This window comes from Trachurus japonicus, chromosome 22 (genome assembly GCF_045865225.1).
Source record: "Trachurus japonicus isolate A0001 chromosome 22, Traja_1.0".
Classification (NCBI taxonomy): Eukaryota; Metazoa; Chordata; class Actinopteri; order Carangiformes; family Carangidae; genus Trachurus; species Trachurus japonicus.
Window position 1 is genome coordinate 6,446,316 of NC_140928.1, and position 20,404 is coordinate 6,466,719.

At 40.7% G+C, this 20,404-nt stretch overlaps 1 protein-coding gene across 3 annotated transcripts in view; it reads right to left on the reverse strand.

The window, feature by feature from the left end:
• slc4a11 (solute carrier family 4 member 11) overlaps positions 1–20,404 on the reverse strand; it is a 128,722-nt gene that overhangs the window by 106,054 nt on the left and 2,264 nt on the right. The window contains exon 2 of one of the 3 annotated variants that reach the window (XM_085766760.1): positions 15,864–15,967. In XM_085766760.1, coding sequence (XP_085622886.1) covers positions 15,864–15,921 — 58 coding nt within the window. In that variant the 5' untranslated portion in view covers positions 15,922–15,967. Of the gene's footprint in view, positions 1–15,863; positions 16,128–20,404 lie in introns of those variants that run through there. The other 2 variants (XM_085766762.1, XM_085766765.1) reach the window with 2 other exon arrangements.

Sequence of the window (20,404 nt, forward strand, 5' to 3'; positions counted from 1 at the left end):
AAATCTTCTTCACTCTCTCTCTGTCTCTAATTGGCATAGAGAGGTCGCTCCACCACATACCTGCAGTGGGACGTCTCTGTGTGCAACAGACAGAGGTGAAAACTTCAGTTTCAGATGATTGGGAGTGGGAGTGTCTGTGTCTCTGTGTGTGTCTGTGTGCAGAGGAATGACCCTGCAGCGACTCTACGAGCCTGCAGGTGAGAAGCTCACTCACTTGGGGTATGTGTGCGTGCTAGTGAGTGATGAATCACCACTTGTGAACTTACTTTAACCACAAAAAAAGCAATAAGGTGCACGGAGAGAGTTTAACGCCTCTGGAACCACAGGAACTACCAGCCTGGGACTGAGTCTGAGCCACACAGAGGAAGAGTCACCGTCTCTGTCCTCCTGCTGCTTTAATATAAAAATAAAGACAGTGAAGCAAGAAATAAAGTGGAGATTTATCTGTGACAGGGTGAAATCCTCCAATCATCACGAAACACCACGAATGTCTTAAGGAAACAAAACGACTCTGATGAAAATCAAATAAAACGCAGTTTGGTTTGTATCTTAATATCCGACAAATACAACATGATCTGGAATTTGAGGAAGCGCTGATGAGTTTTAACCGGAGTGAAATTCAACATTTATGAAGACAAAGCACTTGTCTGTGTTGGTGTCCACCTTTTCTAAACAGCAGAGCCGGAGCTGACGACACTCTCCTGGTTTCACAGAACAAATAAAGCTGCACAGTGAGTCAACACGATGTCTGTGTGTTTGATACAGAGTCATTTAATGTGAAGGACAAAGAGGACTGGATCATCTCTGCTGTACTGTATCATTATGGTTAGTGTTGCTACTGTTATCTGATTATTATTTTCTCAATGTATCAATTAACTGCGTGGACCGATGGGACATAATCTGATGTATGATGCTTTTTCTGAGCAACTCTGCAGAAGACAGAGATATTTAATTAACAGAAAATAGGAAAAAGCAGCAAATCCTCACATTTCAGAGCCTAAACACATCAACTGTTTTTTATTTTTGTTGAATTTATAAAAGCATTCGCATTAAATTCTGAGGAGTGAGAAGTTTTAATTTGTTGTTTTGTTGTTTTAACTGAGAACAAATGAATAACTCCAGTTCTCAATTTAATTCATTTTTGCATTCAAATTGCTAATTTGTGCTCCCCAAATTACAGTTTCACATACGCACACATTAGCCGCGTTAGTGATAGCTGCAGTGGTACTAGCTGCTAACAGTTAGTGTCACAACAACGGCGCTCAAATAAACAGTGGGAGATTTTCAGGTCACGGATTTTTTCACTTGTTAAAGTAGCATTATACAGCAGTAATAGCAATAAAAAAAACTGAAATATGCAATAAATAGGTCTAGGGGAGCCATGACTATCTGTACACAAAATATAGCCAGCGGTGTCGTGCCTGTGGAGCAAATGCAGAATTCCTTTTTGTTATGAGACAAGCCGGCCTGGCTTTTAGCTCCACCTCCTGAACGGCACGCTATGTAAAGAGGACGAGGATGTTTATATCTGATACGCTGCACCACCGGCCCCATCTAGTGGCCGAAGAAGGTATTGGAATTTGCGATAGTGCTACTTTAAACTGGATGAGTTCAGATCAGCTTTACTTTCATTTTGATTTTGCACAAACATGGATGTTCACTTTCATTTTCCAGCTAACCGCTAACCGTTATCTTTGACTCGTCTCAACAGACTTGTTCATTTGTACATTTTGAAACATACGTATTCCATTTGGTGAAACAATCCATGTCGTTGTCATCGTCACTCTGAGAGGCAGCATCGAGCCACGACGAGCTCAGGCCTGCGGAAATGATGTGATTTAGCTGATTTGTAGTCTGGTATTGTGCAGGACTCTGCTGCTGCTGCTGCTGCTGCTGCTGCTGCTGCTGCTGCTGCTGCTGCTGCTGCTGCTGCTGCTGCTGCTGTCTATGTACTGCTGTCCTTTATGTCCTTGTGCCCGATGTCAGTTCGTGGTGTATATAACTCATTAGGATGCCAACATGCGTCTGCACCAGCGTTAAGACTTCTCACTTGCTGGTTTTAGAGTCCGTCGGCCCCTTTGTTGTTGTTGTTGTTGTTGTTGTTGTTGTTGTTGTTGTTGTTGTTGTTGAGGAGGAGCCACGGGCCCCTCAGGTAGCTGCGTCTGCAGTGCTGTAGTAATAACGGTAATACAGCAGAGCAAGTAATGGTGCACAAACAGCGACAGCTATTGCCTCAATGAGTCATCAATCAGTGAGGGAATCCTGCTTCCTCCTTTTGACTGGGAACAACCTTCATTAGCAGCTCTGTGTGTCTCTGTGTGTCTGTGTGTGTGTACACTGTATTTGTGTGTGCGTGCTTGTGCTTTAACTACACCTCGGTGTCTGCATACGTAGCTGTCTATCTCGTCTTTCCACTACGTGTAGGCGTCAATTTTGTCTTTCAGTTTGTGTGTGTGCATGTGTGTCTCTAAGCTTGTGTAGCTGTCAGCTTTTCTGTGCATGTGTGTGTGTGCATGTATGTGTGTGTGTTTGAGCGCATTAGGGGAGGTCTGTCTCTCCGTTTTTCTTCCCCTCAGCATCGTCTTTGTTGTTGTTGTTTATGCTGTACTCTGGCACAGGAAGAGAGAGAGAGAGGGAGAGAGGCGCAGCGTTGATGGTAATAACACTGGGGAATAAAGGAGTGAAGAGAAATTAAGGGAACAGAGGGAGGAAGATGATGAAGAGGAGGAGGAGGAAGGAGGAAGAGAAGGAGAATGAGGGGAGCAGCTGGTTCTTGTTACTCTGCTGCCCACACACATCCATGCAGGAGCTATCAGAATATAGCTTCCCGCAATTCTGTCTGTATGGGTATGGGCGTGTGTGTGTGTGTGTGTGTGAGCTGTAAGTATTGCCAAGGGGGTGAGGGCATATTTCAGGTCACAAACTAGCTACAGATTTAATTTGGAGAAGAACAACTTGATTATGTTCTCTCCGGCAAAAAAACGACTCGGGGAAATATAACCGATTTGACACAGGTGAACACGCACATCAGTACTCCAATAATGCACGCACACATGTGTAGTGACACACACAATTCAACGTGCTGCTGCGTGCAGGAGGCAGAGGAGGAGGAGGAGGAGGACACCTTCACACTGACATCATCAATGCATTAGGTGCATTAAAGGTATAATGTGTAGGAATTCCCCCCATCTAGCAGTGCCGTTGCATATCGGGAAGTATTCTTGATGTTGCATTCACGTGAAATCGGGCAGACGTCAGAGAGACAACAGACGCTGCATGTAACAGGGTAAACAAATGTCTATCTATGTAAACAAGAACGAGGCAAAACAATACAGGCGTGACAATATGTTGTCATGGTGATGTCGTATTTTTTACCTGACCCACGTTTTACTGTCTTTCTCTCATCGAGTAAAATGACATCCGGTTGGTTTGCCGACGGCCGTCTGCCTGACTGCACCTGAATGCAACATCAGTGCCTCCGTCCTTCCTCACACTACACAGTGGTGACAGTTTTAACAGGCGTGACCTCGAAAACTTTCTCCCCGAGCCGACAGCTCCGGTGAGTTTCCGTGGTTACCGACGGTCACGCTGCCACTGAACGTAAAAAACTGCGACGCAACATGGCCGCCTCGGTTCGGTGCGTCGCCCACTTACAGTATGTATTTGTAACGACTTGTAACAACTCATTCTAAGGTACGAGAAAGCTTTCATTTGTATGCGGGTGTGATTCGACTTCAATGAAATACGTATTTATGAAAGCAATATTTGATTTTTGCTAATAAAAAGCCAAATAAGTTACATACTGGGGTTTTAAGGTAAAAGCTCCTGTATTGTGCAAACTGTGCCGTTGAAAAACACATGATGACAGAATTATTGGTGCAAGAAAATAGAGGAGATAAAACTAGTGAATAGCACCCAAGGCCAACTTGGGAGCATATAGGATTTTTTTTCTCTTTCCAGTGAGGGTTATAAAGAACAATAATGCACCTTCTGCTCTTAAAGTGGCTGCAACTCTTTTTTACAAGATTCAACACTTTTTGATAAAAAGGCTGCAGACGGAAACAAAGAGAGATTGGAAAAGCCGTGACAGCAATCCTGCTGAGTTAGAGGGAGAGGAGGACAATCAAACTCCGGTTCAGGCTCAAACTAATAAACACCTAAAATCCTCCCACTAAGTCTTGTTAGTGGTGCAGCGGCCAAAAATTAAATTAGCTCAATTAAAAGAAGTTTGATCTTCAGCTCCTCTCTGAACCATCAGGGGAGAAGCTCAGAAGATGAAGTTGTACTTTCAGTCAGAGCTGGATAAAAAGCTAATAAAGAATCACTTTAGACGATGTTCCAGCCTTTTGAAGGAAAACGCAGCGAGTTTTAAGTGACAAGGTCACTCTGTCACAGAGCAGATCTGCAGCATTTTTACAGCTTTTATACTCTAAAGGTGTGGAGATGACCTTTGACCTTCAATTGTCCTCAATAAGAAAGCGACACACACTCAAAGACAACAAAACCTGCACCGTAGCACACAATTAGCTTCACCGTAGGATGAGACACATGTTTACAAACATTCCATAATTTATCCAGTAACTGTTTCTTCATAGATGTTAAAGAGAATATGTCAATATAAATGATTTTACCATATCCTTTAACCCTCCATATCTGAGCTTAATCTGCTGCTAATCACTGACTACACACGTGACGATTTTACGCCAAACCCCCAAATCGATTATAGATCGATCTGCCTCCGATGGAAAAACCTGGAATAGTGAGCAAACGAGGAAGCGTCGCCAACTGCTCAACCAACTAAACACAGCAGCTAACTGGGCCACATGGAAAATAAAAGAAGAAAAGCAGCTGGTGGAGTTACAGCAATGACACAAGTGTCTCTAACGCAAGATTTAAAGGGATATTTCAACATTTTGGCAAATTCACCTATTGCCATAATCCCTAAAATGTAGTTCCAGCTACGCGTTTGCCTCGAAAACAACTCCATCTGTAACGTTCCATTATTATCTCATAGTGTGGTGAATGTGCAGGTCACAACTTGTCCACCAGAGCGTTTTGGGAGTTGTTGGATTGTGTATTTTATGAGTTTGATTGATGAGGGAAACCAAGAAATCCCATTAGCCTCCGTAGCTCTGAGCAGCTCACGGCTCTGCTCCGCCGTTCTAAAAATAGTTTGCAGCGACAATTAAAGGTAACGAACCTACTGCTATGACTATAGGGATTATGGCAATGGGCCAATTTTCCAAAATGTTGAAATATCCCTTTAGCTGCAGGACAGATTAGGAAAAGGTGTGGGCAGAGAATGAGGCGGTTTCACTATGTCACGTTTTATCACGTGGGTTTCTGCGAGATCTCATGTCTGGGGAATTAACACTGTTATCATTAGATGATTTGTTTAAGGACAATAATGTTACAATGGGTTCACACTGTCTTCACGTCTGAGGTCTCCACTAATTATTCATTGGAAGCTAAGATTGAAATAATTGAATAACATGCTTTGTTGTTTGGTTTAAAAATAGTTAAAAGGAACATTAAAGTGCTTTATTTACACTGAATACGAGAAAATCTGTTAACCAATTAATGCTAATTTGATAGTAATCTGATGTAAACTGCAGCATACTGAACTGTAAATGTTCGGTTATGAAAGAAAAAACACTGTGGTCATAACTTCTGAAGCTTCCACTGCACCAAATTGTCGTGCTGACGCCAGGGAAACGGGACGAATAAAGACAGAAACAGACAGAGTCAAAGCTGCAGCTAAGTTCACTTCACACATCACTAGGTAACCAGAATGAAGTGGATACTGACTGATCAATAGGTATTAAATCAGTATTTAATCAGTATTTAACGTCTCATAAATCTTCCTAAACAAAGCACACAGGAGGATTTTCACCATTACTTAACATTTATCTTCTGCTCCAGGCTCATTTTAGGCCGTGTGCAAACTCGCCCTACAACTAATGTCAACAGTTTGTGAGGTTTGCATCTCTGTTTAAGTCCACTCTTCGTCTGCTGGTGAAATAATGGACGCCGGTTGGGTGGCCTGCATCTCCCCCACAGCCCTCAGATCCTCACGTGTCCGATTTATAACAACCATGTAGCGCAGCAGAGAGCAACACAGTAAATCCCACCCGCTCACTTAAGAGTAAGCTCACCTGGAAACCTGCAGGACACAACGGCCTGAGCAGCAGAGTGAGAATACCTGTGCAACAAGCGTAGTGAGGAGGCTTCAACCCTCATCTAACTCAGCCAGGTTGGCTGAGCAGTGAGCACATGCACGTTTTCTTTTTTTACCTCCCGTGCTGCACCCATCTTGCTCAAGGACACTATTGACTTTCCTTGCCTTGCTGTTCCCACATAGTCTCAGATTTGAACCAGCAAGCCCCCTCTGGTCACAAATTAACTCCCCCCTCCTCCACAAAAAAAAACAAAACTGTTGGCTCCTGCTTCCTCCATAAATACTCCTCATAATGTCCAAATAAAAGTCTGATAAGGGTGAACTTTATTAATCCCCGAGGGCAGACGGAGTCAGCAGCCGTGTAAAAAAAAAAAAAAAAAGATCTTATAAATGACAAATAAAAAGTAACATTACAGGATGAATGCCTCTTTGATGCAAATGTGATGATTCTCCAGATTTGCTTTAAGGAGAGTATAAAGGCCACCGGCTGATTTACAGCCCACAGATGTGCAGACAAACTGCACTGTAACTACTGTACAGTACGTACACAGATTTATATATATACGGCTTCTGGTTTAATGTGGAATCTGTGTCACGCACGGATAACGATGCAAATGAAGACGCAGCCGTCGCAGTGACTGAGGATTGTTGAACGGCACCATGAGCACATTCAACAGGATAAATGATGATCTCCAGTGAGACACACACACGGACACGGACACACACACACTGCCCTCTACTGGAGACTACACAGGCTCAAACAGGTTCAACCACTGTCGCTTTTACTAAACCTTCTGCTTCTACTTTTAACTTTCTATGGTGCAACATTTGTTTGGAGATTTAGTCTGGATCTGTGAACAGTAAACATGCAGCACAGCTTCAGAAAACATGAAGTGTTTATCTCATCTGATCCTGAATCAGTCAGATACACAGATGTGCAGAGAGCAGAAAGCAGAAAGCAGCGTTCAATCGGAGATAGCGGCCGTGCACTTTGATCCCCGGCTTCCCCTACATGTTTTGCCTGTGATAGCCTCACACACACACAATGAAACACACACACGAAGAGAGACACACACTGACACCACTGCAAAGGAAATGTTTGTTGTCTTTACGTTTTCCAAAAGCCCTTATGAGGAAGCGATGCTGACACAGACACTTTTAACTTTCAAGTGACTGAGTGAAATGGTCAAATCAGCAACACGGATCATCCTGCCGCCGTAAATCACTCTCACAAAAAAAAGAAAAAAATAACCGCAACTAAATCCTGCTGCAACAATTTGCAGCGTTGGTGATCTGCCTGGAAACGACACGACATGTTCAAACTGAAACTAAAAAAACTTGATTTAAACCACCACAGATAAAAGATCAGCGGTGCTCTTACGGCCAAATATCTTCACTAATTGAGTCAGATCTGTATTAATTTTGGACAAAATTACATGACGGACACGGTGGACATTCAGAGTGTGAGGGTGTCACTGTGATTGTGGATTAATAGTGGTGGTAAATCCAATAATACTGCGTGTGCTCCTCACTTTATCTGATTTTTTTCTTTATAAGATTTAATGCTGAAATCTCTACCCATCTCTTTTGGAGAAAATTATAATTTCCTGATGTTCATCATCATTCAGGATCCTGTCTGCAGAAGTGTTTCATTTAATCAGGCTCCTACTTTGTGCTATTAATATATAAATATATTTTTGCAAGAGTGCATGTCACTATTCAAAATAGATTAAGCCGCCTCATATTTTTTTGAAAAGAAGCCTCGTCCTTTTGGCTTCAGAAAAAAAAAGAAAAGAAAAAAGCTGTCACTCTGCAGCAAGCTTTAACATTCAGCGCAGCGACAAAAAGCATTAAAACGCTGCAATAAACTGCAAAGGGCACCTTGTTGTATTGTGCTGCGAGCAGGAAGACAGCAAAGACACAGTTAGTGGACAAACACAGGGTGGGATTTCCTCTCCTCCTGACTGGCTCCTGCCGTACATTGTCCGTTTGCAGATGCGGGCCAAGTTCAGCTTGCCAAGGAGAATAACAAAGTGTGTCTGTCATGAAACCTGCACACACAAACACACACACACACTCAAAAAAACTGCATGCTTTCAATCACACACTAGCACACACACACGCTCTCTCTCCGACTAGAGGTCCAAGTGATTTATCATCGTGCCAGTGTCATAAACCAAAACTAGCATTAAAATTATTCATGCATTCGTTTTGCACAATACTGAACTGTGTAAACAGTGACAGAGAAGTGTGTGTGTGTGTATATGTGTGTGTGTGTGTGTGTGTGTGTGTGTGTGTGTGTGTGTGTGTGTGTGTGTGAGCAGGGCAGGCTAATAATAGTAGAGGCTGCAAAAAAACATCATGATTATCTCGGCAGATATTGTGATTGCAGTGTTTACTTTTCTTTTTTACTTAAATATATAAAATTGATGATGTGATGTTTGTTGCTCTGGTACCAAAACAAACATCTGGAGAATATGATTTGTTGTCCAGGCCAGGGCGTCTCTATGGCAACACAACACATTACTGTATAGTGCAAACAATGCACAACAATGTTACGACACATGTTTTAACCTTTATCTTTACCTTTACATGCAGTTCCTGCGATTCAGATGTTGCATTCAGCCGTATTGTGATTTTGTCATAAGATTATCTTAAATTAAGCCTCATCAAATGTCAAATGAACTTTTTAAAATCCTATTTCTGCAGCCAGTCAGTAAACATGTGGACCTGGCAGCCTTATACTGTAGTTATGATGCATACTCGATGAATGCAGTGTCAGCGGTTCTCCCTCGCTGAAAGTATTTACACAAATCGCGTCAGTCTTTCTAATCTTTCTCAGATTTCACTTTCACTGAACCCCCACAGGAATGTTTAGTAGTAGTTTAGGATGTAATCTCTTTCCTTAGGCAACAAATCATAAAGGCGAAGTGTGATACCGCAGGGATGTCATGTCTTTAAATGTTCCTTAAAGAACAACTGACTCTGACTCTGCAGAATATCTAGAGAAAAGAAAAAGGAGAGAAATGAACATTTAAATGTTGCTTCAGTACAAAGATTTGCACAAGTCGACAAAGTCACTTAGCAGAGGTTTTATATCCCTGTCGTCCTACATTTACACTTAACGGCTCCACTTACAATAGATGATGGATGAGTTTAGTCAGTAACTCATCACTTCAGCTGTGTGTACCAACAACAGTATAATTTCCTCTGACATCCAAAAATAATCCCATCGTTGTTATTTTACATTGCATTTATTACACTACCTGCAGATTGCAAATCAGTGCACAGACGAAACGTGTCAAACTTTGCTGCATATTAACACGCGCAGATGACTCACAGTGATGTTAGAGAAGTCTAAGCTCTGCAGCTCTGTGCAGCTGTGAGCCTCCTCCAGCTCCACACACACACACACACACACACACACTGTGGTTGAGTCACACTCGTCTCATTAATCCTCCTATATAAAACCATAGTTGGCTCTCTGCAGCAAAATCACTTTTTCTCATTACATGCCATTTGAAACTGATGACATCTCCACTCTGAGATAAATAAACCAAAGAAGCAACTTTTGGATCTGGTAACTTGAGCAGGGCTGTATTGATCCCTTTAATATCGTATAGATATAACTGACTAATAACGCAACCTGTGGTCCCTCTCCTACATGCACATCGGCCTACACACTGCCTATTTTACCCACACACACTGATGCATCTGTTCAACTCTGGCTAATAAAGAGCCTGTGAAAGTGATAGAGGGAGTGAACTGACTGTGCAAGTCTCTGTGTCTGAGAAGCTGATTGATTAATGGCTTCACCAAGAGTGACTGGAGTCCACTGCTGTCCTGCCAGACAGCGGTTAATTAAAGACACTTAACAAACAATTAACACCGTGAACCAGAGTCCCCGCACGTCCGTCCACACGTGAACACACACCGCTGACAGAGGAGCCGGAGAAGGTGAGCTCCCAGAAACACTACGGATGCACGATCAACAGTCGTTACATAACATGTGTGATTTGTATCAATGAGTCTGAATATATTGAAGACCTTTAGGTTTGATACTGACTTGGACGGTATAGATACAACATGTTGTAAAAGCTGAGTTGTTGCACTCATAAAAAAATAACAGTAAAGCTTCTCTGGGTTATTACATAATCAAATTATATTGATCTGATGTCAACTTTAACTTTGGTAAAACTTCATACTGTAATTTTCAGCTATTTAAACAAGTGCAGTCTCTCCACTGTGTAAATGCGACGTATCGCTGATCCATCAATCCTCCCTGATCACCCTGAACCTCACCTGACATCCTCCTCCCCCCTCTCTCCCCCCTCCCATAACTGTTACTACGGCCGTAAAGAGCTTCATCACCTGAATGTAAATGTGTCGTTTCAGGACTCTGAAACATCTGCTGAGGCCATTTCTGTCACATGATATGAAAGAAAGAGAGATTTTGCAAAATATATCAGAATCACAAAATCCAATCTTTAACTATTTGAATTTTACAATTTGGATATATCATAAAATATTAAAAACACTGTTAATGTGTCACAGTTGACCATAAATGAAATAAATTGTAGTTCTGCAGAGACATCCAAATCTACAACTGTGTTTGTTTGGGCTGCACAATAAGAAAAAAACAGCTTGACTGTGCACGTGTTTATCAAAATAAGGTGCCATAAAATAAAAATAAAATAAAAAGAAGAGTCCTGGGAAACTGAGCTCTCCTGCTCAGTATTCTGGTAAGTTCAGTTCAAGAGGGATCCAATGTGTGTGTTCTGTGTATCAATGTCAATTCAGTTTCTTTGTCCTCAATTTCTTTTTACTACTACTACCACCCCGGTAGGTGAGGAGTGTGTGTGTCTTATCTGTTCTCAGAGTGTGAGATTCAGATGATCTGGAGTCGTCGAGGTAGGTTCTGCAGCTGGCCACACTCCTTCTCCAACTCTCTCAGAATCGCTGGGCTGGGCGCGCCATCTTAATCGTCTCTTTCTCTCTATTTCTCAGACAGTAGTTCAGACTAGCAAAAGGAAAAAACCAACCTACAGTACACAGAAAGTGCATAGTTGTAAGGAACTTAATCTGATTCTGTCTCAGTGTCTCATCTTCTCAGTTCAAACATTAAATATATCACCAAAAATCAAGGAAATACATTAACACACAATAAATGAATTATGACGAATGAAAACAATTAGTTTTAACCATAAATGTAACCAATTATTCATGAATTATCATATCAACAATAGTATTTGTAACAGACACATAATTAATTTATGCATCCTTTTTAACCTCTATTTATCTTACATCATCAGTTATTAACTATTTGAATTCACCTTTTAACCCTTAAACATCAAATTAATTACAGTTTTTATATACAAAAGTGCAATTTCTTCATCAAAAAATTAAATATACCACACCTTGAATGGTGCTGTTACCCTTTGCAGCGGCTAATAACACTAATGAGCAGTTCAAATGGCATAAAAATTATGAACTAAGCATAAACAATGGACAAATTAGCATTTCGAGCTAGCGATTAGCATGTCGCAGTTGCATTTCGAGCTAGCGATTAGCATGTCGCGGTTGCTATTAGCATTAGCATTTCGAGCTAGCGATCTTTTTTTCAAACAATAAACTACGGTAGAAAATACAGAAACGTCACAGAAAAACATTGAAAGGCATCATATGGTATATTTTAAGCAATATAGACGAACTTAAACCAAGTTAATGGCACAATAAATGCATTTTTTCTGTCTGAACGGCTACCGAACTGCAGGCTAACTGTGTGCTAACTTACCGGAGTTTCAATGCATTTACTCTTACCAGGGTTTTTTTTCTCTTCGGCTCAAGGCTTATCGGGTTGAACCTGGATTCGCCTGTGACTACCGGGTCTGCCTGCGGACGTCTCAGGTGTAGACTTCACGCATACCTGACCTAAGTTCACGGAGAATACAAACACTAACACAGGAACACTGCATCTACTGGAGGTTTACTGAAACTGTTAAATGACAAATACAGGGCTAGTAACCTGATTTTTCATGCTGGTTACAATAACATAACTTATTATGTGATTTTTGTCTTGACAAATTTAACTTTTATCATATAAAATTGCAGCTACTGGGACATAGGCCTACTGTGATTTTGATATTGTGCAGACCCAACAAAAATCACATCATCATCACTTTTAGTTCAAATAAAATTTAAAAATTACCTTCAAATTGAAAATGTGACTCATACTACAATATAACACAATATTTTCCAAAAATAATGCCAATATGATTTCTTTTGCATATTGTTCAAATTATGTATAGGCTACAACTTTATTATCTAATTTCAAGTAATTACTCCACGAACAAATTTTCCATATTGCTCCATGCATTATGCCTTTTACTGCCATGTAGTTTCACATATCAGTTTGTGTTTGCAGGACGCTGCACCGCCCATGTTGGCCAGATATTTTTATCAGAGTTACTTTCATGTTTGTTTTTTCAAACCTGCAGAGACGTAGCTCAACATTTTGACTCTGTCATAACAGGAAAGGTACAGGTGAAACAGATTTTGTTGACAATGGCTCGGCTCCATCCAGCGTCCGTGGAGCCAGTGCAGTGGAGTCGGCCCCGGCCCGGCACAATACCAGGACCTCGGACCGTTTAGCTCACCTAACTGGAATGCAGCTGTTTTATATGTTATTAATTACACTTGCTGTTCCTGCTAAGATAAGCCAAAATGTCTGCTGGGAGAAAAAAAATGTCCAGTGCATTTGATAGCCGGTCTCGCGGGGCACCAGAGAGCTGAGGATGGATGCATGTGTCATTCTGTCCCTACTGGCACCGAGGTGTTGCAGTGAGGACTTTGTGCTACGTGATCTAAATGCTGCTAATGTAAACACTGAATAATTATGTATTTTTTTGTCATTTTCACACACAAGTTAGAAATATATATAAAGAGGAGAGTGATGAAGAATGGAAAGTACAAGTTATACACTGTATGATGGTAGTTAGGTTCTGCATGAATATCAAGTATCAATGAATTTGATTCAAAGTTAAATCAAGCGTTTAAAGGTCCAGTGTGTAAAATGTTGGGAAAACCGTGATATCTAGCATTCAGATTCTAGTCAGCGCTCGTTCACTCGCTCGCACTCACCCCTCCCATCGGCAAAGTGACGGTGGCCTCAGAGGACAAAAAAACTTGTTTACTACGACTGGGACGACTGGGAGTATTTCAGGAGCATGGAGCGATGAGGTGAAGATTAAAACCATTTTACGATATGTCTGCTGTTTCCTCCTCCTTCTTCTTTCTTTCCACCTTCTTCGTTGGTTTATTTATGAACGCGAAACTCAAGAAACACGTTCTCCAGCTGGTTGGATTTTCTGTTCGGGCTACCGTACAAACATGGCGACGCAATATGGAGACACTCTCTAAAGCAAGACAAATATGTGTATATAAGAATAAAGGCTAAGAAAACCAAACAAATTTTATTTTATAGGGATTATACACTTATACAAATATATTGAATAAATATAATATATATTATATTATATTATATATTTAATATATAATAGATTTTGCCAATAAACCTTGCCAATTGATATACACTGGACCTTTAAACCCTGCACTACTTTTTCTCTTGATGTGAGCTGTACAGTATTAACAGGGTCATGGGGTGCTATTCTCCAGAGCTTGTCAACATGTAGAGCATGGCGTTAACAGCGTCACAGATAGAGGCTCAACTCCCGCTGGACACAAAACAACATGTATGCACTCTCAAGTCCACGAGGAGCTCAGCATAAAAGTGCCAGCCAAATGGTGAATATATATTTATAGATAGAAATAAAATAAAAAAAGAGGTAGCCCTGGTTAAGGCAGACAGTTACACAATACATACTGGATGATGTAGGGGAATAAAAGTGCCTGTTTGAGGAAATTCAAGGTCACAGGAAGACAGATTTTTTTTTTTTTTTTTTTTTTAAACAAGGCTCTGAACTTTGCGAGGACGACTAAAGCTTCTGTTCTACAACGGCCAATTAAAAATACAAGATAAGGCAAAGGGAGGTTCAAAAGGCTAATAGTGTGTCTTTCTGCAATTACAAGCACCTAAATTTTATGACGAAGGAAATGAGGAGTAAAAGAAGATGGAAACCGAACTTACTGCAAGACTTTAACATGAGAGAAAACATATAATGTTTGTCTCTTTTTACTTTATACAACACATTCAATAATATTTTTATATGATTCCTGCTCAATTTTTTTTTTTACATTTATTTGTACCAATTATTTATTATTTCTTCAACGTTTGATGAGCAACTGATCGATTAATCACTCTACAATGAATAACATTTATTTTACATTATGTTTAATTATTTAGGCTCAAATCATGTTATTGTGTGAAGTCACACTATTATGTATTGTATTTTATAATGTTATAGATTAGACATAGTTTGATAGCCTAGCTATTTTGAGTTTGAATTTCATATCTCATTTAATAATTATCAATAATATGACCGTATTGTGGCCCTGGTCGTAGCAGTTGCTTCAGATATTGATGAAGTAGCAGGTGGAGGATGTATTATTGCTCCATGTGTATTAAGATGTTCTGAAATGGCTGCAGACGCTGGTGAAAACACTTACACGACGCCACATTTCACTGTTTGTTCGATTTAAAGCTGCTTGTTTACACGTGTCCTGGCACCGATGACACTGTTTACTCCTCCTGTGTGTTCAACATTTCCCTCTTTTCCATGTATAATGAGTTCTGCTGTGCTGCTCACATACATACGTACATACATGCCACCACATGTCTCCACTGAAAACCTTTGATGATGCAACCAACAGCAGATCTAACGATTTATTATTCTGCTGATTATTTTCACGATTAATCGACTAATCGTGTCAGAAAACGATCTCATCATATTGTCATATTGGTGGCGTGTTCATTGCAAAATCTATAACATCTGTTACATAAGACAAAAAAGCTGCAAATCCTCATACATTACAACTTAAACCTGAGGAAAGTTTGATTAAAGTCTTCCTTCATTAATCAAATATCAAAATAGCTGCTGCTGACTGACTGATTGATTACTATCGCCATAACTGCAGCTCTAACATCAAAGCAATGACCTGTGAATTCATGCTGCACAAAGATGAAGTCAAGTGCAAAGAAACTTCATCATATACCTGATTTAATGCTCATTTTCCCACTTTGACATACAGATAGGGTCTTTTTTATTATTTTTTTCCAGGCTCATTTAATGCAAAGTTGATCATTTGTATTACAAAAACTAAATTCCTGCTTAATTTTGTAGTATTTATGTTTCCTGCAGCACTTCTAATACCAAAATGTCACTATTACAGCTGAAAAACACACTGGAAAACCAAACTTGAAGCTGCTTTTCAAGGATGAAGTTTCATCTCTGCACTGTTTTCACTGCGACCTATCCCTCCTCTGTGCAGTCTGTCCTGTTTCATTAAAAACACTCTTTCACTGCTCTTTATCTGTACCTGTCTTCCACCCACAACACTATCCAACACTGTGCCACCTGTCAAATATCTAACATCTCGCTTGTGCCCACATTACTGGATCAATAAATGTTTGCACACACAGTTATCACCATTAAACCACATAGCAGAGTGTCAGCAGCAGGTTGCATGTGTGAAAAAAGTGAGAAATTAAAAATGCATCTTAGCCTACCTCTAGTGAATCGATTTACCGACACCCCCGAGTCTCCATCGTCCTTTACAGTTTTCATAATGTTCCACAAAGCGTCGTGGTCTCTCCCTCTGTCTCCGCTCGGTCTTTGATTCAATGAGGAGAAAACAAAGAAAAGCAAACGCACACTTTCATTAAAAAAAAAAGATTTTGGGGGAAAAAGACGACGACGAAGAAGAAGAAAAGTACAGGTCAAGTCATCACGGTCATCATCACCAGGTGTCAATGACAGCAGCACGCGCCCGCCGAGTGCCTGGAGCAGCGACCCCGCCCCCACCTCCCGCCGCCGGCACGAGACCCGCGGAAGTCTCCAGAAGCAGCGGCTGCAGCGTCGCAGGGAGTCCGGGCAGAGAGCGAGCTGAGCGGGGGAGACTGGGCACAGTCACACCGGTGGTACCGGGAAGAACCGGACATCACAGTCACACCTGCAGCTGCTCGTGAACCGCTGGTTTACTCTGCAGCAGCGACAACACACAAAGGTGCAAACTCAACACACACACGCACACACACAGATTGACAGGGATCGATATGGACCAACGAGAAAATTAGCATGCAAATAGCAAATTTAATGTTTTCTAGTGAGTTTTGTTTTTAAATTATAGTCACAGAAGAAAAAGTAGAGAATTTATCTTAGAAAAAAAAGGAAAACTTTATTCCATCTTAAGTTTTGGATCAGTCAGTATAAACCAAAACATTATGTCCCTTCTTTTATGAAATGAAAATTTGGTCTTGACTCGGCCCAACCAATATAGGAGATTTGAGGCGATGCCAATACTGATATTAGGCAGAAAAATTCAGTATCAAATACATAAATGGATATGTTTTACATGGTATATATGGTACATATGGTTCAGGCTCCACATTTTACTGTTTAACCACAATTTTTTAATTTTGCAAACTGCAGGAAACTATTTGAAAATGTAAAAAAAAAAAAAAAAAAAAAATCAGTCGAAAAAGGTACAACAGAAATTAGATAAAACCTCAAACTGACATTATTTGTCTCTAGAGGTAATTTTCAAATGAAACTGGACAGTTTGAAGTTCATCTGCAATGTCTGAAGACACAAGAAGCCAACAATACAGATGCTGATATGAGATGACGCTGAGCTGGGACCAACTGGTTTATCAATAAGATAAAACGTATAATGCAGGTTTTCATCTACAACTTATTTATGAATGTTTATTATGTTTTCTGAAATGTTTGTGGGTGAAAAATCTACTGTACAGCTGCAACAACATCATCAATATCTCTTAATAAAAGTAGCTACTGTAAATAATGATGTGGTGTTTAAGCCTGCATGGATTATTTGAAAACCGATGACACCATTTTACATGTGAGATACAAGAAAATGTTTTCTATCAGCTTGGTGCAAGTTTATGATGCGTAATAGAAAATATACCCCAACTATTTTCCCATAATGCCCCAGGGTGTTTGTATATTGTAGCTGACTGTGGTTATTATGTAATCTCGTGGGGTTTTTTTTAAGAATGAACTGCTCATTGTCAAAATTACAATGCATAACCTGTCCATTATTAAATATATTTTTAGAGGCCAGCTGTCCAGATTATGCGGCTATTAAGCTGCGTTCACCAGCTGTTTGAAAAAGGAGGGAGAGCTGCTGTGAACCATGTGGTGAGTTTTTAGGTTATGGAGTTGTCTCGTATGGGTTCTTTAATTATTTCATGCCAAGAACCCTCAGGTGTATGAATGTATGAAAGTGTGTGTGAGCCTTATTAGGTTATGTGTGCTGCAGATCGCATCGAGCTGAGTGGGAGTCAAACCTTTGATCACAGCCACTCTCACTGCCCTCTGTAACTTTATCTTCCAATAAGTCCAATTTGGAAATCTTTCAGTTTTAATGCAGTCAGTTTGGAGCTCCAGCTGCAGCGTCAACGACTAAATCAACCTCTTGTCATCTAAAAATAGTCAGAATCAGTCTCGTGTCCACGTGAGATTTAAAGAAACTCATTCGAGCCTTCATCTCCAGCAGGGTGCAATGCTCCCTTGTTCTCCATCTTCCTAAAAAAAAAAAAAAAGACAACTGCAGCACATTTCTGCTGCTGCAGCTGCTTCAGTAACGACTGAGCACATCACACCATTGCTCCAACGCAGTTATGAAATCTTTTTTTTTTTTTAAATGCTTCTTCTACCAGTTTACAAAATCACACAACAGCCAAAGGCCAAAATATGTTTCTGATATGTTTGAATAATATAAAACCCAGTGGGTCCCTCAGATCTCACAGAAACTGTTTCTGGTGCCTCCAGTCACAACCAACCAAACACAGTGAACGTGTATTTACCTCCACTCAAACCTCTCCGGCACTTTCAAGTCCACATTTCAAAGTCTCTGGTTTGACTGATCTCCACTGCACATCTGGGGCACTCACTCCACTTTGTGTCATTCTCTACGTTACTTTAAATGATGGCTAGCTCAGTTAATCACAATAATGTAATCGAAATCGCAATATGACCAAGTGCAATATCCAAATGACGGGAGCTGCATCCTGTGTGATCAGTGAATGAATGTTGATGTGTGAGTGATTTACATTGTTTATTTTATTTATTCTATATTCTTATTCTTTTTTATGAGTCTGCATCTTGACTGTGCATCTTCATTTCATTGTAAATAGCCTACATGTATATTGACAATAAAAGTATCTTATCTTATCTTATTGGTGTTGTGTTGCTGGAGACGCCCTGGACAGCAACTCATATTCTTAAAAAAACATAAAGGGACGTGTTTTGTTTGGTACAATACTCAATAAATATCACAATTTCATTTTCTCTCAAGTAATTAAAGGGATACTTCACCCAAAATCGATAATTCACCAGTTGTCTACTCACCATCATGCCAAGGAAGGGTTTGGAGAACTTTCAGACTAGTCATCAAAACGCTTTTGGAGCTCCAGGGGGGGTCCGGCTTTTTTTTTTGCGTTTGTAGCCCATGCGCACAAACATCAACAGAGCCACTGGGAGCTACTGCTACAACAAGGCTAAAAACAGAGATCAAGTAAATTTTTTCCGAATAACTTTTTCATGTGGCAGCTTCAGGACACTTGGGTCAGTACAGACGAGCAGTATGGAGGTATTTGGATGTTTCATAGTGTGTGTTTTGGACGATTCAAAAGTGAACTCTATCCGCCGCCATTATATGAAAATCCATTGCCAGTCGGACCCCCCCTGGAACTCCTAAAGCATTTTGATGACTCAGAAAGTTCTCCAAACCCTTCCTTGGAATGACGGAGAGTAGATGATTGGTGATTGGATTGATTGGTGATTGGTGAATTATCGATTTTGGGTGAAGTATCCCTTTAACATGTGCAAAAAATCTCTGCTGATTGCAATATGACATTTTTTTTTGCATATCATGCCATCCTATTTTAAATATATGATACAAATGTTATGTAAACTTTGATTTGCAATTCAAATTTGTTGAAGAATCAATCGTAGTTTAACAGAGATTTTTCTGCGACAGCCTGCATCAGCTGTCTTATAGTTGTTATCATGGTGTAGTATGTACTGTGTGGGGCTGCATGGGATGATGGGATATGGCTCAAAAGCTGTGGGTGGGGGAAAAAAAGCTATTTTGCTAGTGCAAATAACTGCAAGAAATGATCCCAGTATAGGAACCACAGCCTCTGTTACATATGATTTTCTCTTGTTATTAAATGTTAAAACCACCAACTCCTGTGATCCATCTCCTGGTGGTTGGTGAATTGACCAGGAGGAAATTACTTTTATATATTTATTTATTTTTAACAAAAAAAAAAAACAACAACCTACAAATTCAGACATCTGCAGCTCATGAAGGAACTGAGATCTATATTTTCTCACTATAAGAAATTCACTAGTGCCTGGAAGCAGATTAACATCGTTCCCTCTCCGCCTGCAGTGATTTCCTTTTCATTCCCTGCCATCAATACTTCACATCTCCCCCTCCGTGTGTCTCACCTCTCTTTGAGATGGAGGGAGCTCCCCCACCGCCACCACCTCCGCCCTCACCCCTCTCCCTCCCTCCCTCCCTCCCCCCCCAGCTCCTCTGCTCTCCCTAATAAGCCGGAGCGAGATTCCTTTGCTGACAGCTGTTCCAGATGGCATTCTTACTCCACGGTTTCAGAGTCACTTGGCTCAGGATCCACCACCACCGGCGGAGGTGGCTGTCCCTCGCCGCCACACACACACACACACACACACACCCCCCCCCCAAGTCAGTATCAACACCAACATATGACGGTGTTATGTAATCCTGTATCTGCTGGGCTGATATGTTGTTGCAGCGATCGCCCAACAAGTTCCTTGTCTCGTCTCGTGGTTTTTTGAAGCTGCTTTTCCCTTCCTCTGTGTTTATGTAGTGTCTGTACGTACACACACAGAGCAGAGCTGGAGATGACAGTTACAGTGTTGAGATGACTGTAAAGGTGAGAAAACCTTGATGCTCTCAGCTCCCTCTGGATGGAAACAGCCTGGAGGAATACATGAAAGGCCTGCTTCTGAGCTCCTGTGCTGAACATGGTAGATAATAA